The sequence below is a fragment of the Salarias fasciatus genome, chromosome 4 (assembly GCF_902148845.1).
Source record: "Salarias fasciatus chromosome 4, fSalaFa1.1, whole genome shotgun sequence".
Taxonomy (NCBI): domain Eukaryota; kingdom Metazoa; phylum Chordata; class Actinopteri; order Blenniiformes; family Blenniidae; genus Salarias; species Salarias fasciatus.
The window spans coordinates 7,131,691-7,157,472 of NC_043748.1; the positions used below are offsets into that span (position 1 = coordinate 7,131,691).

Consider the following 25,782-nt stretch of genomic DNA (forward strand, 5'->3'; position numbering starts at 1 on the left):
CGGGTTTCAGAATTAGCCCCAGAAAGTCTTTTATTTCACACAAAATGACTTTTCCTTAGCGCCAAAAATAAACAATTACCATGTTAATGCCTACAATAGGGTTTGGACTCGCTAAAAAAGCATGATACAGGCCCTTTAAACAAGGTTCTCTAGGACAGCTCAGGATTTCTGCTAGATTTCAACATCAGATGCTACAGGAAGTCAGTCACCAATTAACATGAAAACCAGTTAATCCAGAACATCTGTTGGTAACCTTCAGCACAAAGTTCAAGTAAAATCAGCCTCTTTGACTGAAGTAGAAAGTAAGTAAAGATCAGATGGGAATATTGTTGAAAGCTGTTGGCGACACTCTTCAATAGCCACAGAGCTTCAGATCCGACAAAACATCGTTCACGGAGTATTTCCAGTGAGTTAGCTGTATGCTAACAGCTAATTAGCCAGTTAACCTAGACCAATGGTTGGCAATTAGCGGCTGCTTTCTGCACAAAAACTGTGCAGAAATGTATAATATAGCGGCTCAATGTCAGAGCCAAAGGGTGCATTGTATATATACAGACTCCTGTAGTGGAAATTAAAAGTATTTTAAAGTCAGATTCCTTTCAAATAAGTTAAAAACCCACTTAGTATAGTTTGGCACAGGTTGGTCTCGAGTGGCCAAATGGAGGGTTTGCCGGGTTCTATCCAAACTAAAGACTTTATAAAATCTCTAGTGCTGTCAGTTTTAATCGCATTGATCGCAATTTAATCGCATTGATCACAATTAATCGTAATTAATTCATGGAGAACTGTCAACAAGTAACTTTTTTAAAGTTGAGATTAATTGCAATGAAGAATCTAATCCTCATAAATCAGTCCCAATGTCAGGAAAAAACACTATTATCCTCTTGTTCTTTTCTTTGACCCAATTGGCAGACCTCAATGGATTAATCGCAATTAAAATTGACAGCACTAAAAATCTCTGTGCTTTGTGTTATTCTCATGAAACTTGCTACAGTTGTAGTCCAGGAGTTGCTGAATGCATTCATTGGCATCATTATGGCTGCTTCATTGTTACCATGGGGTTTTTCAATGTGGAATCTGAAAAAAAAATTAGGCGAGGGTAAAAGTTTCCTTTTTTCCTCTACTTTATCAAAATTTGCTCATGTTGAAATTCACAGTGTTGTTGATAGATGATGTTGATAGGTTTCAGCGTTTTGGGGCATTTTCAATAGTACTAAAAGCAACGCGCCACTGTTGTAATAATATCATGAATCGTGATATTTTGGGCCACCAATATCGTGATCTCAAATTTTCCTATCGGCATATGCCTGAAAGACACATTCTTCTGGGAGAAAACCCGAAAAAAAACAGGTACCGTAATTAGTGTGTCATTGACAAGGAGGAAGATATGTGAAAACGTACACGCTTCCTTTACTGCAGTACTACTAATGAAACACAGTAAAGAGGATATATTTTTTTATTTTTGTTAATTTTTTTGACAACACACTTCTCAGCTGTTTTGGCTTAAATCATATTTCAACCTGTAATACACAGATTCACTTTCCAAAGAAACATGTATATGATCAGGTGCATGAACCATGAACCTCAAGTTTGTACGCTGCATATTGATGTTCTTTCCGAAGTACAAATTGTCCTCCCTGAAAGTGTTTAATGAAAAATGTAGCTAAGCACATTTTAAGGACCTGCTTCACCTTTTTTCACGAGGTAACTTTACTACAATGTATTTTTGTACTACTATCTTTTCTGTAGAATATGCTATTAGTAGCATATTCATGTGTTGCCTGAAAAATGTACTTTTCAACACCGTTTTCTTTCCGTTTCTCTTTGCCTCTGCTATGGCCTATGTCATGCGGAAAAATGTGGGCCGCATCGCGGAGGATCATGGCCACCGCAAAGCTATATTTCATCTGAAGGACGCTCTTGTTGGATCTGTTTCTGGATCACTCCTGGTGATCACTGGACTGATGACCTTTATATTGTACGAGTTGGACATAGTAACAGAAGTCAAGCAGAAGAGAGAGAAGGTTCTGCTGATGCATTTCGTCAGGAATATAGCGATCGTGAGCTTGATGTCTGTCTGCACCGTGATTGGCTGCGTTGTTTATAGGGCTTTCCACGTGACACAGGACGCAGCATTGCGGACGAACGGCCAGGCCTTCAAAGAACACCCTGAAGTCAACACTGCAGTTGGCCTGAATTCATGTTCCAATAAGCCAAACTGGAAGAGAAAAGTTCTGAAGGAAGTCTGTGCCTTTCTGCTGTTTTCTAATGTTATTGTAAGTTGTAGTAATACTCGGTTTCTTCGGTAAGAGATCAGGGATGATTCAAGAAAATATGTACAATTTATCTCTGTTCTTTGCCTTTGCAGCTGTGGATCATGCCGGCCTTCGGGGATCGTCCTCAGTTTGACCACCACGTGGAGACGCACTTCTTCAAACGCACAATGTGGACCTCCATTGTGAACATCGGACTTCCTTTTGGAATCTTTTATCGAATGCACTGCATCGCCAGTCTCTTTGAGGTGTACTTGATGTCTTAGCTGAACCAAATAATGGGTCTTACTTTGACTTTTGGAGAAATTTTGAATTTTAAATATTTTCTTAAACCTTTTAAATACATACTTTGTTTAAAAAATACTGTCTGTTTAATCATGTTGTGGATTTTCAACATATGGACTTGGGTTTAATGAGGGGTTACAAGGTTTACATGATGAAATTTTAATCTTGTTTGATAAGTACTTTGATGGGAACTTTTGTAAACAGCTCATACTGGAATAAACCGTTTCAAATCTGCACTAGAATTAATACTATCTTTCAGTCTGAAAAAATAAAAATAGATTACGCTGTCTGCTATTGTTAAATATCTAAACTTTCTAGATAATTGGAAGCAATATTGGTTCACAAAGGAGCTGATCCCGCTTGCTTGAGGCACAAATGGTTAAAATTATGTATTGGCGCCCTCTAGTGGTTATCATACAAGTATGACATAAGTGACATGGCGGGGGGTAATGGAAAAAAATGTATATCCTTCCATCTTTTATGCAAGTTTTATCCAATTTAGCGTTGCATGGCTCTGGAACTGATCCCATTACACTACATTTTAAGAGTCATTGATAGACCTCCAGTGCATGCATTGGAAGACTTAAGCTTGAAAATATTCTCACTGTGGATTTTGCGTCACCATCCTTCAGTAATTTGAAAAACACAGGTTTCATAGATGCATATCAATATATATTTTGAGGACAGGTTAACGAAAATACAGTTTAAAACATCTTGAGCAGAATACATAAAACCATACAATCTGTATTATGTTCTCCAAACATCACAAACTACATCCATAACAACGCAATAAGGTGCAAGTTTCACTTTAAAGCATATCAAGTACAACAAATAATGTGAAACGTGAATACTGTGCCATCCAGGATATGTTGCAAATCCTCACTAAAAAGCATCACATCCTTGATAACAAGTCAGACGAAAAGGTTAAACAATATTTGCCCCTTTTGCTTTAATGCTGTCAAGAACTTGAGCATCGTCCTTCAGTCGTCGTCTGAGAGCTTTGACAGACATTCTGTGGTCTGGAGAAATGTACAAACAATTGTTTAAAGATGATATTGAGAATTCAAACATCTGAATATGAGAGGAACCTCGACCTCACAACTCTCCTTCCCAAAGAGCGCTCTGTGAGGCAAGCATTATGATTATGTGGGAAGTCAAACACAGTGAGGTTTACCAGGAAATCAGTACAGACTGACGGAAGGATGAACCCTGGAGTGGAAACAGTCCCGTTTTAATCACAAGGTCTACATCCTTTGGATCTCAAAAAGGCGGACGTCGGTGTCATACCAGATCGGAGGGTCCACATTGCTAGAAAAACAAAATATTCAATTAGTTTCAGTCAGTGTGTGTGTGTGTTTGTCAGTCTCCGTGATGCTCAGTTATCGTGTCTGACTCACCGCAAATAAACGACACCCCACATGTAGGTGCGAAACCACATGGCGGTGCCTGCGTTGGCCTGGTACTTTCTGATGAGGATGGGGTGAGGAACGGGCAGCAGGCCCACTAACGTGCCGTGCTGGAGAAACTTCAGGATCTCTGATTCATCTGTCAGGCCCCTGCGGTAAAACACAGAGCACGTTGCGTAACACTCGATAAGAGCTAAACCTGGACTTCTACAATCTGAGCAGATAGGAGTGTTTACTTTACATACTTGTCGATGCAGATCTTCTCCACTTGAGGGACAAGCACTTGCAGGAGGCGCATGATCGTTTGCAGGGGTAACTTACACTTCCAGGACATGACCTTGGACAAAAGGAAGCAGGCCTGAAGTGAATCTGAGTTCTGCTGCAGTAAATATAAACCATCTGTCAACATGATCGGGAGAGGCTGAAGGCAAAACGGTACACACTGACCCACTCTGGCGTCGCGGCCCAGAAGGACGTGGACGACGCGCTCGACAGACGTCTTCTCTCCATTTCGGCTTCGGTGTAGAAAACGTCCTGAAAATGTGAAGAAATGCATTTAAAAATACACACGTGGATTTAAGTAAACACACACTCAAAGCACACCTACTTCATTGTCTCTGCCTGAGTTGGACTCGGTGTCACTGGTCCCGGCGGCGGCACCCTGGTCTGAGTGGACGGCGTGCGAGGAGTTGGGCTTTGGGACGGACACCATGGTGCCGTCCTCTGATACCTGCGACTTCTCAGTCAGTTTATCAATGCCTGTTTCAAAATAGAAGTAGATTTGAAATTGTGTTTGTCAGCAAATCTGACCATAAGGAGTGAAACCAGACTTAAGAAATATATTTGATTTCCATTTTCTATTACATGTTTGGAAATCAACTGGAATACAGTAAAATTTGATTACCATTTCGTCAAACGACATGACAAGTGTAGTCCAAACCCAGTCAGTGAATAATACTTCATTGATGGTGTGTGTACCTGGCATGGCGACCAGACTGGTCTTGAGTGTTCCCGGTTCGGCGGGCACTGCGGGGTGCGACCCTTCCATGGACACAGTCTCCTGGGAGCTCGTGCGGGAAATGACATCCGGGGACTTCTTCTTCCTCTGCAGAGCCTTCTGGATGGAGCCGGGGTCAGAGGGCAGGTTGGCCAGCTGGTGGAACACGTTGCGCTTGCGGATGATGGCGTACACCAGGTTGCAGTTACCTAGAAGTAAGAAGAAGTGGAACAGATTCCCCGAGGAAAAGCACATTAATATCCATACAGTCAATTTAAAAGTCAGATCACTTCAAGACAGTATCACATTTCAGTTTTCAGAGTTTTCATACCGTCAAACTGGTACTGGATGATGTTGTTGAAAGCTTCAAGAAGGAAGAAAACAAGGTGATGGTTCTGGGCGGCGGAGAAGAGGAACCAGGTGGTGGAGAAAGCCTCCAGCAGGTGGAGCAGTTTGTTAGCGGCAACCATTGACAGGCTCTTCAAATAAGGGGAAACTGGGCAACCAAACAGAAGAAGAAATATTGGCTGAAATAATCATAAAAAAGTACATTTTCTTGTAATTCAAACATCTGTTTCCCAAAAGCATGTGCTAAATGTTGATGGTGCCAAAAAAGATATGGGCACTGTCAAATAAACTGCAAAAAAAAAGAAAGAAAAGCAATTCACCATTTACAACGATGGTGAGCAGGCAGTCAAAGAGAGGCTGGAGACGCTGATGGCCTGTAGTAATTATCTTGTGAAACACCTACAAAATAAACAGAGTGACAGCTGTGAGGCTTAACTGCATTGTAATTAGACGGCGATCGGGAACGCTACCGGCGTCTGTCTCACCACTATGAGCAGGTCAGCGTGCGTCCCGGTGAACACCGGGATGTCCATGGGAACGTGGATGGAGTAGGGCTTATTTAGGCGAACGCCGAAGTTTCTCTCCCCGCTCAGCAGCAGCAAAATGAACACACCTATATGCATGAGTCCGACGCGCGCTGCAACACGAGGAAATCCCGTCAGAGAGTGATAATGACATTTGTGTTCGTGAGAGATCTGTGGAATACTCACACTGGTCGGCCCGGGCGTCATTCAGGTAATAGAGTATCGGGACCAGGATATCCAGCACATCACTGCTTTTCAGGACAAAAAACAGGAATTTCTGTGATTGAAAAAAGAAAATTAAAAAAAATAACACACAATGAATTATGATTTTTGTTGGGAGGGTGACTCAATTTCCAAATTTAGGAAGCTTAGCTCTCCTTTCCAACCTTGTTGAAATCGCAGAGTTTCCAGAAAAGCACCAGCAGCTCCTGGTGGAACTGGATCTTTTTGGTGGAGTTAGGCAGGTATGTTTGCGTTAATGGATTGGTCAGCAGGCGAGCGAGACCCTTCAGGACGAAATCAAAGTCCTGGCAGAGGGAGAGCAGGAAAAAAACGCTTTGAACAGGAATCCTGACAGAAAAACTTCAAGGTTGATTTTCTAAAGAAGCGATGACTGACGTACCTCCTCTCTGTGAATCCTCGACAAATAATTCACAAATAAGTTTTCAGGGCCGGCAGACTGCACAAAGAACAAAGTTATTCCAGTGACCTTAAACTCAGAATGCACGCTCTTCACATTGATTTTTTTCTTTGTCACGGCCTCCTCGTACCTCTTGTTCCTCCATGCTGGAGGGGGAGGGAGGGCGGTGGGGGACTCCTCCATCGTGCTCCAGCGTCACAATGAGGATCTGCACGGCCTGCTCCACCAGCTGCTCCCGGTAGTCGGAGAAGAGGAGGTGGTTGTAGGGGATGCCGTAGCCCACCGGATCATAGGCGCACACCACGTTCAGCAGGGACGTGAACAGAGGCAGAGCGTGTCTGAGAACCAAGACATGAAGATCAGACTAAAGGAAGATCACTTTAATCGGTAAATAGGAATACTTATGAGTGTGTCTGGGTTTTAAAAACATGTTCGGATCTCATCTCCTCACCTGTTTTCTGCAGAGCAGAAGAACGTCACCCAAGGATTGAGGACGCTGTTGTCTGAAGAGGGAGGCAGGTACATGGCCTCAGAGAAGCAGGTCAGCAATAATCTCAGCAACTCCGACCTGCAAAGGACCAAAACATGTAGGAGGGAGAAGAATCAAAGTGGTTCACACACACAAAAAGTTAGAAAGACATTTTAGGATAGAGGTTTGTTTTTCACTGTTACACTGAAGTGGCTCACTTACCGATTCAGATCATGGATGTAGTTGAGAGGCGGAGATTGTGCAAATCCTACTCCTGACTCCCAGATGTACTCACAGCTGTCTATAGACTGCATGCTCTCCACTGAATCCTGCACAGTCAGTATTTTTAATTCAAATGGAAACTTAGACATTCACCACATTTGTTCATCAAAAATTCAGCATGGTTAATTCTTTGTCTGGTGCCTTGATGACTGGATCTGTCATTGATGTTGATTGTAGAAGATATTTTGACTTCTCATTTGTGATAATAATGCTACCATCCTTTGCTAAAGCTAACCTTTAGCAAGGTTATGACCCAGCCTGCCAGGAAACAGCATTTTTTTTCACGGTTTGTGAAATAAAGGGGGTGAAATAACTAACAAACAATAAACAGCATTCACAGTGAGAACACTGCAGTCTGATGTGCAACATTCCTTCCATGCTAAAGTCATGAGGGATGATGGCTTCCTCTTGGTATGACGGACAAGTTGTTTATTCAGGTAAACTCGAATGACTGGTTAGTTCAGCAACTATGATGCAGGTAGAAGGAGATTCAGCCCAGAAATAAACCTTGACAAACGTTGAGGTGAGGTCAAGGTAATAGCTGCTCATTTGTGCGTCTTGTAATGAATTTAGCGATACAATGGCAAATTAGGGACATTAGACGGTACACGGGGTACAGTACTTACAGGGCCTCTCCTGTGACTGTGCACAGTGAAATCAGGGCAGAAGAGCAAGTCAGCGATGGCGAGAAGCAGCGACTCAGCCAGCGGTCGAGCTCCGTCATCGTCGTCCAGCTCGTCTCCCTGAAAAGAACCGACAGGAGTGAGACATCCAGACACACGGAGCTCTCCTTTCACTGAGATTACAGTGGCAAAAAATGTGAAACAAGAAAAATGCTTTGTCATTAAGTATTGTACTAAGTGATATTTCCTGCTCTGCTTGTGAAAGAGGAAAGTACGATACACCTCCTCATGGGGAGAATGAGGAAACTTAAATGATCAACAGAAAGACAACGGCACTCAGGAAACAGCCGAAGCAAATCATTTTGGCAGTGAGCCAAAGTCAGATTATTACATAAATCACATTGTTGTATATTCTCAATCACGTTTTTATCTTATTTTAACAGAGGTACTGATTGGGCAACACATATTTTGAATCACTGACAAATCCGGCTCCTCTTTCCCGTGCCCACTCACCCCGGCCCTCCCAGCTCCAGGCACTGTGGACCAGAAGAATCCCCTCCAGTCCTGGTCCTCAAAGATGTACGGAAGGATGCGGGTCAGGATCCGTGTGCAATTCAAGATAATCTGCTTCTCCCTCTCAGAGGGGCAGCCTGACTCGGCCCCCTGCACCAGCTTCTCCACGGCCTGCAGTCATGAAACATGGGAGCTGAGGGTGGTTGTTCAGGAACATTCTAAACACAGCTGCTGGGTTCTGCAAGTGTGTTTAGGTCAAACTCACTTTGTGATATTAGAGCTGGTACACAACTACTTAAAACGTGTTGCAGTTGTTTATTCAGTCATTTAAAACTGAAGAAACAGTATATGAATATTTCATTAACGTGTTGACACCTGTACTTCGTCAATACAATTTGTGTTTTTGTAATCTTATTTAACACTAACATTGACAAAGCACATTTTACAAAGGAAGGTATGTGTTAATCATTTTCTACCTTCACACCTATTTATCTGATGAGTCATTATCTAGATTTCATCAACAGCTTGATGAAGCCTGAGACTAAATTAGGAAGCAAACTCTTTAAACCAGCTGGGCTTTGAAGCCTCTCGTCTCTTCTTTATTTGATTAAGCTGCAAGCCCCATTATGTCTGTTTTCTTTCTGATAGGCAGCTTCAAAAGGAAGCTGAGAGCAAGAGACGGGAAGCACGGGGAAAGGAAGGGGAGTTGACTCATGTATTCTAAGGTCTGAAGGCCTGTGCACGGCTCCGCTGGGCAAAAATCTGTACTTTGAAAACATCAGTCCATAGCACAAACTGGACATAGCCGTGCTCACGTGTGATTTCCACTCAAAAGACCAATCAGTACTGCACGGATGTGACAAATGTTGATTTAGTGTGTACCTTATAACAGAGTGTTGCTAAATTTGAAGGGGACTCCTCTCGAACGGCTCTTATCTCTGCAGCTGGCACCAGTGCAAAAACATCCTGCACCGTGGTGGTGGTGTCTGCCCAGAACTGATCCCAGAAGGCATCGTCTGTGGCTTCTACTGGCTGGAGAGAAGATGTTTACATTTCAGTTCCCTTGAGACAAATAGAGCATGTTATTCCTGCCAGATTTAATTAAATGACGTGGTGGGCGTTGCTTTGCATTTTAATAAAAACGTCTTCCTGCTCTTTCTTATATTCCTGCATATGTTTGATGATGTGGATCAAATCGCACAGAGCATCTCGGGCCTGCGTGATGACAGTGTAAACAGAGAGCAGCATTATTATGAGGCACATTGTCCAAACAGCACAGTCCACCTGCCGCATCGGCAAACGTCCGGACGGACGTCATCCGCTGTGATTTAGCTGTACGCCACCAAGGACACGACTGTCTCGGCTCAGAATCAGGAGCTGGGCTGTTTGGTTTATCTTAACGTGCGATCGACGATCATTTCATCCAGACAGCGACAAGCACGACACGTTCTGCGCACTCGGGCTTTTGTTTTGAAGCAACACATCTTATAGATATTGTCATTTTTGATGAAAAATAAAGACATATTCCAGCTAAGCGACACAAACGGTTTGTTATTTGTGTTGCACATCATGAGCGTCATGTCTCATCCCCTCGGAGATGCTGCTCCTCGGTGCGCGCGCTGCCTCCGTGGCTCAGTGCTGCAGAGACGCGTATGTATATAAATCAATATCCATATACCTGTGTTTTGGTTGTGAGCTGGATCACCGCCTTTCTGAAGTTCAGTTTGGAGTCGGTGCTGCCCATTGCGATTATTTCTCTTGATCCCAACAGGACCGCTGCAGCAGAGAATCCCAGATAATCTCACCTCCGTCCGTCGCTTGAGTCATTGGCGGAGGCGTTTTTTTTACTCCATTGGTTGGCTGGACGGGCAGGCTGCACTACAGGGTGTAACTTCCGGGTTGATAATACTCTGTTTTTCCCCCTCTGTTTAAACCTTTTAAATGTTATACCGTCGAAAAAACAGCAGATCGAATGTCATGATTTTTGAAATGTATAATATTTAATTAAAACAGCAATAAAATACGAGACTAATGACTGACACATTTATTTAAATAATTATCTTTTTATTTTCATTTTTTCAATTCTTGTATCAATAACAAGTTGCAATGTGTCGAAAAAATGCCATTGTTATTACAACAGCGGCATCATCTGGACAGTGAATATCGTTTCACACTCTTCTCCCTGATGACATCTTGGATGACTCAAATAAAGACTAGTTGTAAAATCACAGTGTGATTATAAAACACGTGACTAAATTCATGAAAGTCAGCCTGAACCGGTTGGAAACTTAATTGTACTCAAATGAAGAGTGTGCGCCTGGGCAATTTGATGTTGCATTTTAGCACGGCTCGTACGTTTAAGCTATTTTCTAAAACATCTTTAATTCAAGGGTTTTAATATATACATAGAAAACAAACATATAAAACATTTTTTTTTAAATATTTACGTATTAATATTTAGCGTTTATTATACTTTGATTCTCGAAATCTTAGCTTTGATTCGCGAGGTTAGGGTGGGTTAGATTTAGTGCAAAATTTTCTAGCAGTACGTGAACTCCCCATGACTGGTCTCCGCGCAGGCGCAGTAGCATGTAAACAGAACAGTCGCGCTTGGTGAGGTGGTAAGGAGCTAGTGCCATTTTTTCTTTAGATTAAACCATTGCTCCGATAAATTAATACGCCGAAATTATTTTTCTTGTAAGACATAGTTGGTGCGATGTGTGTACTATAAACTGCGGTCAGCTATTAGAGTGCAAACAAGAATAATGTTAGCGGTAGCTCGCGGTTAGCATTAGCTTGTAAGCAGTGATAAAGCCCCTGGGAGCGGATCGTAGCTCGTCAACGACCAAACTACCAAACAATTAACGGCATCCCGAAGCGTCTGCTTAAATCACAACGACAGCTGTTTATTTTTTCTAAAATGGATGTCAGGATTGCTTCGTTTTTCGGCATAACGAGCTAGCTAGGCGAGGTTAGCTTTACTAAGGTAGCAGGCCATTGATCAACAAACTGCGATAACGAGGTCTGCAGCCTGGACTGATCACAGCACAAACATATCAACACCTCTGGATCAATAAGTGCCATCATATGTTGACTGAAAGCAGGTGAGTGACACATTCAGCTTCTATAAGTTTATATCATGAAATATTGTCTCAAACTCTCGGGATCAGCGTTATGGCCAGCTTCAAGCAGTCAGTATATGGTAATGTAATCACACATTCAAGCAGCAGCTGGTCAGACCAGAAATCTACTGATAGTTAGTTGATTGCCTCTGTCTGTTAATTAGTCCTTCTGTAGTGACGATAGTTATGAGAACTGCCTCGTTTGTTTTAGATGAGGTATTATTAGCGTCAGTGTTCAGTTCAGTTTTACTACACAGCTGTCTCAAGACATCATTTTAGAGGAAAGCCCCAACAATTCCACTTTAGCAAGCACATTTGAGGGTGAATTGAAAAAGCTCCCCTTCAATGGGAAGAAACCTTCAGAATAAGACTCAGAGGTGAAGATTTTCTGGCATTCTGACTGGTTTCAGGGGATATGAGATAAAATGATAGGATTCAGAGCAATGGCAACTATGTGTTGGAGACATGAGGCTCAGACCACAAACTTCCGGTTTCACTGTCTGATATTTTACAGAAGGGAAGAGAGCACCCAAACTACACTGTAGAGACAGATTTCAGTGACATGTAATGGTGAAGCACGGTGAGCGAGAAAGATAGGTCTCAACCTATTGCAGCTTAACTAGAAAATGGTCTGAACCAGCCCCAACTGTAAGCCTGTTCAACATGATGTCAATATATTAAAAACTAATGAAGAACAGTGTTGCAGGTTTTTGACCTTTCAAAAACAGATCAGAATGGAAAAATAGTTTTGTTCTCTTATTAACCCATCTCACCCACAGCTTCAGATCTTTGGCGATCCTACATGTCACTTACTCTTTAGAGATTTGTTGAACTACTGTGAAGTCGGTACCTCCTCGTTCATGTGTGTGATTTATTTGGATTTTGCCCTTAACAGGAAACGACAGCGCAGTGCTGGTGATGAGGAGAGCGGCCACCTGGTGCCCCAAGCCAAGAGGCCAAGCGGCACGCATCCTCTCTCTCCTGAACCAGGCAGGGATGCCTGGGACTCTGAGGTAGGAATTCCATTCGTATCAGTATTCCTATTAGTCGCAGCAGTATTGTTCTTGTGACTTGTTTTCACCTCATGAGGTTTTTGATGGTGTAAAACATCTCTCATTGGTCAAAATTATTTCCTGAGTCATTGATTTCCGAAAGGCGATCGGCCAAAACGTCAACTGGATGGGGTCAAATGAAGACGTGTGCTCTGATCTCAGTGTGTTTTGACTCCTGTGTAACACAGCAAACAACACTCGCTGACAATCCTGAAGCACATGAAACCATTTTACAAAGTTTTCACAGCAACACTCCTTCAAAAATATGTCTAACCTTAGTTTCACGGTAACTTCAGAACGTACACATGTAAACACAACCAGATTCGTGTATATGAGCCTGTGTTAATGTCAGTGCGACCATTTGGGCTCATATTTTGTATGAAAAGTAAAATGGCTGTTCTTGAAGAAAGATGGTGGTTTGTTCACAGCTGGCAAGATCACCTATTTCATTTTTTGGGTTATGCTCTCACAGCTTTCATAATACTGACTAATTTGGTCTAACATGTAGATTTCTTTTGAACTAAACGAGACTTGTTTTGAAAAGAATAAATACTTAATTTTATAATTCTCTTCAGGGCCCTGGTCAGTGAGGCCTCTGTGGTATTTTGTAAAACACATCAGATCATCTGTGTTGAGGCTGTGTATTCCACTACCTCACTTGTCCTTGATATCCAGGTTATTTTGAACCCTCCTCATCACTGATGTTCATATTTAAGGAGCACTGTCTTTCTTTCAGTCGTCCAACAGTGAGAGCAGCAGCAGCCTCAGCAGCCCCGAGCATGCAGCCGGGAGCTGCAGCAGCCAGTGCGCCGCGGGTCCCTGCAGCCCGCTCAGCTCCGGCTACTCCTCGGAGGCGGCTGGACCCACGGACCCCATCACGTACCTGCACATCAACCGCATCCTGAAGGAGGCCCACTTCCAGAGCCTGCAGAGCCGAGCCCAGCTCAGAGACACATGATGCCGCGGCGTTCCCCCGCGTGCCGGCCCAGGATCGATGCCCCGAAGCATGTCGGAGCATCACGTGCTGAACCACTTCACCGGGCTCCTCCCTAAACCCATCTCCAGTTTACTGAGGCATCTCACAGGTCTGTGGGTGGATACCAGCGTCTGGTCAGATGTCTTTGTGAGAGGGGCTCATCATTCAAATAGATCAAAGTGATAATCATTTTAGCAATAATAACTGTGTGACCAACTCCAAAAATTTTTTTTTTTTTTTTGTTCATGTCTAATTTCTGACCAGTCTGGTTTACATGCTGCTCCGAGAGCCTTGTCGTGACTAATAATAATGAATCCTCGTATTTTTTTGTCTTAAATGTTGGAAACAGTGAAGCTGCAAAAGTGGCACCAAAACAAATTTAGGCCGGTCAGCGTGACCCGTTTAGTCTTCTAGTGGGGTACTTGGGCCGTGTGGTGTTGAATCAGGTGTGTGTGTGCGTGCTTGGACCAGTCTCAGGGAAGGATTTGCACTCGTCTCGAACTGCTTATGTGCTTTCGACCTTCAGACAGGGATCCTTTACAGGGGACTGCGAGACCTTTTGGCGATAACCTGGCCAATGAGGCTCAGTTCTACGTCCTGACTTAGCGAATAGAATATTTCCAAAAACTGACAGTAGAGTTGAGCAAAGCGTAGTGTTTAGGATTCAGGGTATAGACAAAGGGATTGGTTTTACAGTGGCTCATGCATTTAGATTTCATTACACAGGGATTTTTTTTTTTTTTTATTGTTTTAACATATTTGCCAACATTTTTCTCATCAGCACATCCAGGGTCATGTGCAGAGTGAAAACTTCATAAACATACTACTTCAGTCTTGTGGCTTTTCAGCATTTTTGTTTCTTTTTTTTTGTTTGTTTTTAAGCAAAACTTCATCGTAAGATTGTCTCTTATGCATATTTCCAAAATTGGTGAGCTGAGACATGATCACTGTTTTCTCCTGACGTTTAGGTAACAACACACACTGTGACTTCAAAGATATCGTTAATAAAATCAAATAGTTGAACGTTACAAGTTGAAATATCTGATCAGATTTTACCTTTAAAGTGATGCAACTACACAGAAAAGAGCCTGTTTGTTACATTCTTAAGGTTTGACCGTTATCAGTCAGCTGCCAGCATAATCCAACAGTCCCAGACTGAGATTATGTTGTTTTACACAATTATACATGTTGGACTGAATTTCTAGCAGTGATGTGAATGCCAGAGGTCCTCAGAGAACAGAATATTTTTTCTGTGATCATGAAAAACTACAGTGATCATAGGCATTATTCACTCATCAAGGAACAATCTAAATTTCATAATCCATTCTTCAATCATCCACTTTTTTCATCAATGGGGGGGTGGGCGGGGTTATAGGCTGCGGTGTCGGAGCATATGGGGTCTTCCTCTTGTCAGGCGGGTGGCAGCACAGCTTGTATGAACAATAGAGACTTTCCTCAGGCTCGACTCACAGTATTCCTGAAACCTTCTAAAACGCCGTTTCACCTGCGGACGCGCCACCCAGCCGTTGCACCGCCACTGGAAAAGGTTGCTGTGTGAATGTCCCTGCTCACTGAACACCCAGCGAGGCTTCCCGGGGTCCCGGTGCGAGGCGGCGCCTTCTCTTTGATTGGTTCTGTTACTGACGCACTGACCCAGGAACAAGCTCGGCTGCTTGATATTTTTATCCAGTGTGCCAGAAATGGTATTGAAGATATGGTTTTATTTTTTTTAATTATATTTTTTGTAATTTAGTATTGTACATGATAATAACCAGCCATTGCTTTTTTTTTTCTTGTGAATATTTCCTCATTTCAAAAATAAAATTTATTGTTTTTGAACAAAACTGGTTTAATTTGGGTTTTTTTTTCTTTGCCTAATTGTCCCTAAAGCACTAACCTGTAGAATATAGAGCATCTTCCTCCCACATATTTTCCACAGCTTGAGAGAGTACCTTTTTTTTTTTTTTTTTTTTTCCTTAAAGATTAACTTCAGGCCATTCAGAGTTTGTACCTTGAAGCAATTCTTAACTCTTTCCAGTACTCTTGAGATGAACTTCATGCATTTCTTTAAGAGGTGAGCTGACTATTGTCAATTCATACTATAGGAAATACCTCGCAGGGCTGCATGCTGGGTAATATTTGTGCCGACAGGAATCTCCCTCGACCCTTCTGTTTTCTCTCCAAATAGCCGGTAATGAATGACTCCCTATGTACCTCGACCGTCTTTAATGAGACATGACCTGAGTCGAGGGGAGGAGCAGTGAAAGGTTTCTTTAATTAGCACACTACGTGTCCTTGTTACGGCTACAGTAACAGATTACATACATTAATGCACCACATGTAACCACGGTTACCATGCTGGCTGCTGCCAGGTCCTCCTTATACGTGCCTCCTTTGATTCTCTCTCTCCACCTCTGCAAAATTAGAGATGACAAATGAGCCATTGAAAATTCTGGATTAGAAATGCCCCTGCCTTGTGACAACAAAGCTCTTTTCTCAGGTGCGCGGCTCCTTATGAACTGAAGTACAGCAACATATAGAGAGAGGGGGGTGATTAGAGAGCTGTATGGGAGTCTCTATCATCTGCAATACGTCTGTTTGAGGAATGCTTTTGTATCATCACACAACAGTCACATTAGAGCCGTGCAGCTGATGTGTAATTACACTGGGAAGGATGCAATTACCAACAGCTTATGCTAATATTTTTAACACCTGATAATGAAAAATGTCCATTAAAAATAAATACATTATTATTATTATTTGAGCAGCTTTTCTTAAGTGTAGAATTAAAACACTTAGCCTGCACCTGATTCAAGTTGTATTGTAAAACATTTAACTCCCAAACACGGAGATCACAGGAGGGAGAGACTGTGGAAACAACTTTACTTGGAAAAGGAGGAATTATGACATCAGTTAAATACATTATATTGTATCCTGGTAAGGATTGTGAAAGCGCCTGTGCAAAAAACATTATTCTAAAGAATAGATCCTCCCCCACATCTCCCTCAGAATGGTTTGATCCATTTTACTGTCTGTGGATCAGCAGAAGTGTCTCATAGTGGAGACATCCCAAAAATAACAGTCTATCTACTCTTAGTTTTTAAAAAGAATGAAACATGATGAAACTTAAACACCGAAATCACTTTTGTTACAAGTTTTTTTTAAAATATCAAAAGTGTATTTACAGAACCAGATATTTCATTCTTATACTGAAATGCTTGATGATTTTTATTTATTTATTATTTTACTGTTCCCAGCACAGCAAGTCCTTGAAACTTGCATCACAGAAATGCTTCTCTTTTCTGTCAGATTCAAATAAGATCCCTTACATTCAAGTCAAGCCTTAAATTGATTATAACAGTCATGTTTTTGTATTTTACGTGCTTCTTTATTTCCATTAATGTGTTATTTTAACCTATAAATGATCCAATATGCGTTTTAGTTACAAAGGTTTCAGTGCATCCATCCCAGTGCAGATGTTTTATGCACAGACAGCTGTGCTGGAAACAGTAGAGGGCAGCACACTCTGAGCGTTAGCTGGACTCGGCAGCATTCCTGGCAGTGTAAGACTCACAACTGTCCTGGAATGGTGCCACCGGATCCAGACGTGTGGCCTATGTAGAAGATATTTATCTTTAATCTGTTTTCATGCGCACAAAACACAGACACTCACTCTCTCACTGTCCTTCCCTCGCAGCGCGCAGATATGAAGGTGGGCGATGATGAATGGCTCATATCACTTGAGCGGAGGAGCGGGAGAGAGTTAAACGCACTGTCCTTGTTCTTGGGTCTATGTATGCGCATACATTGTTATATTTTTACCATGGCCAGAAAAAAAAAAAAAAAGCAACAAAATCTAGGTTAGTCTATGCCTACTTTTCCGTCTTGTGCCCTCGCGGCTGATTCCCATCTCTCCTCAAAAGGTTGAGAGCGCGGCGAACGCCAGAGAAACACAATACGGGCAGGCAAGACAACCTTACGTGTGTTTTGCATTCATCAGTGTCCGGTTCACCTTCAGCTTCAAGACTCGCAGAACATGAAAACTCCTTGAACAGTCGTGCTCGCCCTGGATTATCTCAGAAGACAAACACCTTCCGGTGCGCCGTGTGTTCCGTCGGCGCCGAAACACGTGAGGAGAGAAATCAGGGTGGTTCGAGTTGATCCGGTCACCCTTGTTTGAAGTATATATTTGAGCAGCTGTTGCCCGGCTTGAGATGGTGATTGGGTTGGCATTGCGTTTCTTTTTTTTCTTTTTTTTTCTCTGGCAAGCCAACACAAACATCTGCTTTGCCTCCCGACCACCATTTCACCTAATATTCCAACAACAAAGCTGGCCTGCTCCGGTGCCCCCATGGTCGTCCTAAAAATTAATGACCCACCAAGCACATTAGCGGTGCCCTATTGCCCCGGCCTGGCTGGAGCGGCGAGCACGGAGAGGCGGGCAAACAAGGAGAGGGAATTGTTCCTGCGTCAGGATGATGAAGTGATTCACAGGTCGGCAATCGAGACGGATATTTAGTTGGTTGCAGGACATTGGGTTTTATTTTCATTAAATTTACATGAATTGATTATTTTTTTTTCTTCATAATATCTGAAGGAAAGCAGGAGTTTGGCCATTAGCTTTAAAACAAAAACACCACAGCGATTTAAGATCAGCACCTCTGCTTCATCCTGTATCGAGCTGGTGTGGAGAGGCGGACCGGGCTATCTCGGCGGCCGTAGCCTAAACATGCGGCTGAGAAGCGGTCGCCATTTCCCCAAAGCAAAAGAAAGCAAACAGCGGCGCTGCCCTGCGGAGCCGTCCGCAGGCTTTAAAGCTTTCAGCCGACCAGACGAAGGAGAGCGAGGAAACCGGCGGCCTTTGAGTGCGCGGGTCACCGTCTCCATTTCCATTTTACGGCCTTTGTATTCAGTTTCACACAATGCATTGCTGTGACGGCGTACAGTCGAGTGTTTTCACTGCCGAGCGGAGTTACTGTCAAGGCCTCCGATCCGTCATAATAAATGTTCACCCCCAGAAGACGGAACAAAACATTGCGAGCAGTATTGTGCATCACGTAGCGGCCATAACCATTCGGTTTTTTTTTATGGATGCTCGAGGAGAATATTCACACAAGCTGTCTCGCATTTGTAAAACGTGATGTTTACACGGCTCAGCTTGGCTCTGCTGGGCTGTCAGCGCCTTCAATCCGGAGAGTGCTGCAGAGAAGAAGTGCAATAGTTTAGAGGGAGTCGTGCTAAGTGGGACTGTTCAGGGTTGACTGGGTAGAGCGTGCACTCAGCGCACCGCCGTATAGACCGCTGTTTTCTAAATGGCCCCTATTAACTGAATGGGAATAGGCTGCACTCAGGCCCGTGCTGTTAGCTCAGAGCGGACAGGCTACATGGTTCACGCGGCCCCCGTGTCGCCTCCGCACGGCTGACCTGCCACACTGGCATGTTTCATCGCCAGAGGACCGATATGGCGCCGCTCACAGTCGCCAAGGTGCAATTTGTTGCGTTTGGACTATAACTGTCAGGAAGAGATATACCCTCACTTAAATAGCCGCCCATAATCTGCCCCTCTCCCTGTATTATCCTAATTGAACCCATGGGCGGCCAACGCCATCAATAGCTGAGCTCATCTGCAAATTAATAAAACATGGGTCTTCACCAACTCCACGTCTGTGATAGAGCTTGGAGCTACTTAGACACACGACAGGAGAGAGTGTTTGTGATTGTTATTCGCGAAAAGAAATGGAAGCACAATAAAATGTTCTCGATTTGTTTTTTCAGCGGTGATGAGCAGGAGTTCTTACGGCTCCCGCGGTCCTGCGTGTTTTCCCATTTAGCTCCTCTCCCTCCCTCCATCCACATCATAATGGCAAAACACTTATTGAAACCATCGCACGCCGTTTACCTGAAGACGCATTTGCAGTTTTTTTTTGTTCTTTTCCCCCCGTAATTTAGTGACGTTGCATCAGCGGCCACGGGGTTCAGATTCCTACTGATTCAACAGGTGATCGGAAAGCGGGAGGTTTTGTTTTGTTTGAAGCCACACGCTCCTCGAGACACGCCGGCAAGATCAACAAGTGCCACATCAGCACACAAGCGCAGGGGGCTTTTTGACTTTCCGTTTGTTTTGACTGTCTGGACTGACGTCCGGCGTCACGTGGGAGGCGGCGGGAGAGGTGGTCATCATAATAAGACCTGGTTCTTAATAACAACAAATCCTGGAGGACACTAAAACAGCAGCCAGAGGTTATTAAAGGCATCTATCACATCTGGTGGGCACAGAGTCACTCAGTCACCGTCCCTCCCCTCTTTCCTCTCACTACTGATGATCGCTCTTCCGCCGAACGTGAAACCAAGGCCGCGGCGGCCAAACTTTCTTCCGCCCGCTCCTCGTGTTCTTCACTCCCACGCGGCTTTGTTTCAGGACGAGCCTCTTTGTTTTCTCCCGCACAATGCCCAAAGCAGACTCCTTCAATATCAGCACAACCTAACCTGGCCTTGAGCGCACCTCGGAGCCTTTTTGCTCTATTGATGGCGTTATTTTACGGCGCAGCCAGTGTTCGCCGCCGAAAAAGAAAAGAAAACCTCTCGGACATAAAGAAAGGAATGCTATAAAAGCTACAAGGCCTTGACAAGTTGATGAGGCATCAAAACCGACTGTGAACAACCACAAACAGGGAGAGAAAGGGCTGACATCACGGAGACGGGATATATATGCGGTCATGGATATATGGAGAAAATAGAAAAACAAAACAGAGTCTCCAAAAAAAACAGTGAGTAATCCTTTGGACAGCACATTGTTTGGGAATCCGCATGATTGTTGAGACGCGTCAGTGCCGCAGTGAGTGATGGTGCACACTTGTCCATGCTGGACCAGTTACAACACGGGGGGGGGAGTGAAAACAAGAGTAACCATTAAAGTAGAAGAGTAACAGGTTCCCATGAACAATATACACAAAGTCCAACATTATTCTGTCCTAAAAGCCTGCTGGCGTTTCAGAAACATAGGATGGAGATAAATGTCAGTCATCAGTGAAGCGACTCCCTTTGCATTGCCATAAAAGTTGTGTTTTCTTTTTTTCTGTATGACTGAATGTATTGAACTAAAGTGTACTTAAATGGGATGGATATTGTTCGGCTTTAATTGTGTTTAAAACTCATATATTTGTACATAATGCCAGCATTATTACTATTCATTCAAAACAAGGAAGATATTTACAAGATAATAAGGGTCGTGTTGTCTTACTGTTAATAAACAGAAATAATTGATATGGCATATACTGAACGTCCAATACCTTCATACCTATTATATAACTGTCTGTGATTATTTTGATTTTAAAGATGAACCATGTTCCTCTAGTTATTTAAGATTTCCATTCCTATTAGTGACTCTTGTCTCAGTTTAAAATACTCAAGACAAAATTATTAATGCAACCCTTGTTTTTATTCTCATTTTCATGAGCTGAACTCAGAGATGTAAGGCTTTTTCTATGCACACAAAAAAAGACAAATTTGTGAACAACATAAATGTGCCGTTTGTGTAAATTGAAAAAAAAATCTTAAATCTTTGAATTCAGCTCATGGAAAAAAGGGCAAAAATATCACTAAAGTAGGCTTTTTTTTAAGCTGGTTGATTCCAGAATTAACTGCAAGAGAACTTAGAGTTACTCTCCGTCAGTGATAGTAAGAAGTTGAGACTCCCCAACAGTGCATGAGGTAGTTCTCTCAACTACATTCGAACGCTCCTTACAGCTCTGTGCATTAATAATTTACCCCTCTGAAAGAGGCCACTCCTCACAAAGATCACTGATACTGTTGATCCCTGGTTAGAAAATGTTACAGTTGACACTTAAACACAACACATCTTGGACGGTTGCTCAGTTGTAGATACTGTAGGTTCAGGGGATCAACAGGCATCTAGAAAGGATGCCAGAAAGAAACCCAACACAAATTTAAGCATCAGTGTTTATGTTCTTTTCAGCACCACAGTATCATGTATTGGGGTTGGCTGCCTTGTATTTAATGATTTACTCCTTCCAAACTTCAGTGGAAACATAATATTTTACATCCCTGTGAATGTCTTGTGTAGCGCAACAGAGCGTAATGTCAACTTTCATTACTGGAATGGAGCTTTTCGAAGACTAAAGCTGGAGTTTGTCCAGACGGTCTTGTTGAAATCTGCTGTGTTGATTAACTTTTTTTTTTTTTTCTTTTAAAGAGTCACTCACTGTCATTGTCACTAGCCATAAAAAGTGGTGCCCAGAGGACATTAAGTGGAGGATTTATGGCCTCTATATATTTGAGTGGAGGGCTTCGGAGCCTTATGAAGTCCCTCTTGGCTCTGTGAGGTTTTGCTTTCTCTGTCTCGCTCTGTTGGTTTTTTCCCTGTTGCTTCAGAGTGCCTACAATTTCCCTTTCTTTATTTTCATTGGCATTTAAAGAGCACGGGGCTCTGCTGAATGTACTCATTCAATGGTTGGGTTTTCAACGCAGACATACACACTCAGATACATTAGAACACACACACACACACACGCATGCACATGCACAAAGAAAGGAGCCGCAGAGAGGAGACCCTGACTCTGCAGCTCAATGCCACAGGACTTTGGAACCCAGCAAGTTTTCAGGCGCTCACTGGGTTTGAAAGCATTTCTCCCGGCCGGCGCTCATTATTGTTGGGGGGCATTAATTGATCGGCTTGGTTTCTATTCCTCTTTGTGAGGTGGATTTAGTCCGGGCTTTATGAAGGTTGCCGAAATCTATTCAGGCCATTCTCCTCGCCCGGCGGAGCAGAACACAGCGGTGGAGCAACCGCTGTCTCCACCTTTATTGGTGGAAATCGCCCTCGCACATTTAGATCTGCCATCTTCGGGGGTCTCATAACACTTTATGGCTTTATATGTCTCATCAGGTTTTATATGCTGGGGATCATACAAAAGATGACTTTCCCCCTTTTAATTCGTTTTTGGCTTTATAGGTATCACATCTATTGGGTTGAGACTTTCAGCTGAAATGAATGAACGCCAGAGTTGGAAAAAAAATAAAATGTGTACAATCACACAAAGGCTCTATTGGCGTCAGCATCGAGCCACCCTATATGAATGCTGTCTGTGTGTCGGTACAGTTCTGGGGATCAATCAAGATCAAACTCTCTGCTGCTTCAGTTCATCGTCTGCCTTTTGGATGGGTAAAAATGAGACAAGGTGCTGAAAGTCTTCTTCAAACCGCGCTCCAGTAATTAAGCGTTTAGTCGGTTTTCTTCCTGTAAAACAGCCAACTTGCACCCTGAGGCGATCGGGATCTTCCATAATCCCGAAAGGGAATAATTGGAAAGGAAAGTGTCAGGATCAAATCATCTAAAATAGTGACATTACTCAATTTGACTCATGTAAGCTTTCGCTTTTCTTTTTTTTTTTCATGCCTTTTTCTTTTCTTCTCTTTTTTTTGACACATACATGCTTGCAAAGTAACAGCTCTCGCAGATGTTTTTTTTTTTTTTTTTTTTTTTTTAAATCCACATCTGGCAGCAGCTGGAGCTGTGAGCACATCTGTTCCATCCGAGGTGGAAACGGAGTGGGAAGCCGCTGCCTCACGCTGACCATACTTACACTTTTTTTAAATCCTCAATCCGCGGTGGCGTCTCAGCGGCCAGAATCCATCACCTGTGGGGTCACTTCCACATGTGTGGCCTTCCAGGTTGGCCCAAGATTATGGAGTTTTTCCTTTTTTTTTCACCCAAATCATTGACTTTAAACTCTGCGTTCTCCCCTTTCTTGCTCATTTACTTACTTTTACTACGTTTTTATGACTTTTCCTGTTTTCAATCTGCTCAGTAAGTCATAATATTCCATCAGAGCAGACTGACGGTGTGCTATATCTGTATGAGTTGGTGAAAACGAACCGAAGAGATCAAAATAATGACATTTTCAGGGAGGAAAACAGAATCTGAAATACAGCCCAAGACACATGACCTGTCTCTTACTCATTTAATTTCACTCCCCAGCTCTTCTTTCTGGAGTGATCCATAAGACCTATTTCCTTTCTCCTCCATCACCTTCTACTCTACATCTTACTTTTTTACTTGGCCCATTTTGCAATCAATCTGGTGTTCATTTTATCTAATGAGCTCATTAGGGTGTCTTAAGCAATGGTGATTGATAATAATGGCTTAGAAATGTCCCATTGATTCACTTCTATATCAGGCGTGTAAAGTGAAGGCTCTCTGCATTCAAATCGTAAGAGGTCATCTGAACCCTCTCTCCTGTGTGTTGCCTGTACGTTGGCTGGCAGGCCCTTTGTTTTCACCCGCCCCTCCCCCTCCCCGGGTCCCGATGAGTGAAGCCGGTTTGTATTTAACACATCTGGTTAGAGCACATGCCCGAACAGACGTGTGAAAAAAAAAAAAAAAAGCTTTAAGGTTTAATTACTCTGTTGCAGCATTTTCCTTCAAGACGCTGTATGTGACACATCCACAGAGGGGACCGTTCCAGCCACCCAAAACAAAGAAAACGTGTTGCAGTCAGTCAGTCTTTACTTTTTTTTTTATGGTAAGGCGTCGTAACAGCCACGACTGATGGGAGTCATTTGACTTTAAAGCTGTGAAGAGCTCCTGTTTGTAACGGAGTCAAGTTTGTGACGCCGCGTCTCAGCAACACGCCGCATCTCGATGGGAATCATCGTGCGATCGTGTGTACGAGCGAGGCAGAAAAAAATCGGGTGGGGGGGGGGTGCTGCTGATGTTAATTTGAGAGTGTGTGTCTGTGTGACATAATTTGCACCCCACATAAATAGCACGCAGTCAGCATGCGAGCTGAAAATCACTTCAATAGCTTCACATCAACCAATTTAATGGCACAATCCAGGCCAGTGAAGTTTTTATTCTAAATCCTGTCCATAATCTAATGGCCTTTGAAAGTCTGCCACTTCCCCCTGGCTGACAGGTTGTGCATTTGGATCTAATTGAATCCATTTACATCCTGGACAAATGGAAAGCACATGGAGGCCGACCCACCTGGTTCTGATCAGCTACCGAGTTCGGAGACTCGCTCTGTGGAGTGTGTGGAGTGTGTGGAGTGCCAGCGGAGGATGAACGGCACGGCGAGCGGAGAGAGCGAAGGAAGGGCCCACACCTCCTGATGCCACTCTGGACTTTCATTAAAATCAGTCTCAGATCACTAACCCTCCTTTATTTTCGTGTTTCTATCTCTCTGCCAGTTTTTTTTTTTCTTCCAGTTTTGATATTATACCACAAGGGGGAGTCTGGCAGTGGACACTCATGTTGTAAACCCAAGAGCATCCATCTCCACAGCACTGCCAGGTACTACATCATTTATTTTATTTTATTACATTTAAAAAAAAAAAAAGAAAAGAAAAATGCCAAATATTCTAGCATTTCATTCAAGTGACAATAAAATTCTATTTAATTTGAAAGACAAAATATTCCAGCTGATATCAGGCAAAGGGAACTTTTTTCACATTAAAAATTATACTGTTCATAATGTGTCAGGCATCGTGAAACAGATTTGAAATATTATTTTCAAAATTGATTTGTTTATCGGTAGTTTGTTAAAGGAGTAGTAACAAGTTTGCCTTTTGGCTTTTCGCCTGCCATTTTGAACAAACTCAAAAAGTGAAAACAGATTAAATATGTGTCATTTTAAAAATTTTGTTCATGTGATTTCTATTTCATTGTTAAGAAACATTATAGGTTGTTGCAGTGCACACAGTCAGGGGTTCAGAACTAAGGTTAATTAAGATTATAAATACGCCCAGGGTTAGTGTGAGTGTGAGATTGTCTCAGCGGGCCCCACTTACGTACATGGGTGTTTTTTTCAATCTGATGGAAAACGATATAAATACTATGAATACTAAATAATGCGATCCACGTTTAATCCTCGTGTACGTGGGTCGCAGTTTAAAGCTGATCTTTACCTTTAACGTCAGAACTCTTCAGCGCCTACCAGTGTGTTTTTTTCTGCTGAAACAAGCGTTCAAACAGTTCCAGTGGCGACCCGGGTTTCAGTTAGGAAGTTTTTCTCAACCACCCTCCAGCTCTTCTGCTCATTTCGGTTTTGCCTTTGCTATTTCCTACTTCCTGTTTTCTGCTAATGCCATCATGTGACTCTGGGTCATAGAACGCGATCTGGCGTGTTCAGCTGTTTATATGAGGCATCAAAAGGACTGTCAAGCGGGGCAGAAAATTCAATCTGATCCAGTGAATCGACTCAGATGTTTATATGAGACATTTCCAATCAGTTTGGCCTCACAGCCCTTGTAAA

General features: G+C 42.9%; 2 protein-coding genes across 2 annotated transcripts; one reads left to right on the forward strand and one right to left on the reverse strand.

The window, feature by feature from the left end:
* Positions 1-3,213: 3,213 nt before the first annotated feature.
* On the reverse strand, positions 3,214-10,206 carry hid1a (HID1 domain containing a). Its single transcript, XM_030089782.1, has 19 exons — positions 10,039-10,206; positions 9,243-9,392; positions 8,361-8,531; positions 7,851-7,967; positions 7,165-7,271; positions 6,925-7,041; positions 6,604-6,811; positions 6,456-6,512; positions 6,220-6,360; positions 6,020-6,110; positions 5,795-5,946; positions 5,630-5,708; positions 5,293-5,457; positions 4,943-5,170; positions 4,572-4,723; positions 4,412-4,498; positions 4,210-4,301; positions 3,956-4,114; positions 3,214-3,866 (listed from the first exon to the last, which is right to left on the reverse strand). The coding sequence occupies exons 1-19, from the start codon at positions 10,102-10,104 to the stop codon at positions 3,803-3,805; spliced, it is 2,403 nt and encodes an 800-aa protein (XP_029945642.1). The 5' UTR covers positions 10,105-10,206; the 3' UTR covers positions 3,214-3,802.
* Positions 10,207-10,952: 746 nt separating this feature from the next.
* Positions 10,953-15,340, forward strand: LOC115387729 (protein FAM104A). Its single transcript, XM_030090568.1, has 3 exons — positions 10,953-11,464; positions 12,378-12,495; positions 13,271-15,340. Exons 1-3 carry the CDS (start codon positions 11,448-11,450, stop codon positions 13,490-13,492), a joined length of 357 nt encoding a protein of 118 aa, XP_029946428.1. The 5' UTR covers positions 10,953-11,447; the 3' UTR covers positions 13,493-15,340.
* Positions 15,341-25,782: the final 10,442 nt, after the last annotated feature.

Bases quoted from the DNA above. Each gene is read 5' to 3' on its own strand.
- hid1a (XM_030089782.1), bottom strand. From the start codon at position 10,104: ATGGGCAGCACCGACTCCAAACTGAACTTCAGAAAGGCGGTGATCCAG. The intron at 6,812-6,924 runs GTGAGGAGATGA...CTTGGTTCTCAG, and splicing joins TTCTGCTCTGCAGAAAACAG to ACACGCTCTGCCTCTGTTCA. The intron at 4,724-4,942 runs GTACACACACCA...ATTTTGAAACAG, and splicing joins CAGTCTGGTCGCCATGCCAG to GCATTGATAAACTGACTGAG.
- LOC115387729 (XM_030090568.1), top strand. The intron at 12,496-13,270 runs GTAGGAATTCCA...TCTTTCTTTCAG, and splicing joins GGGATGCCTGGGACTCTGAG to TCGTCCAACAGTGAGAGCAG.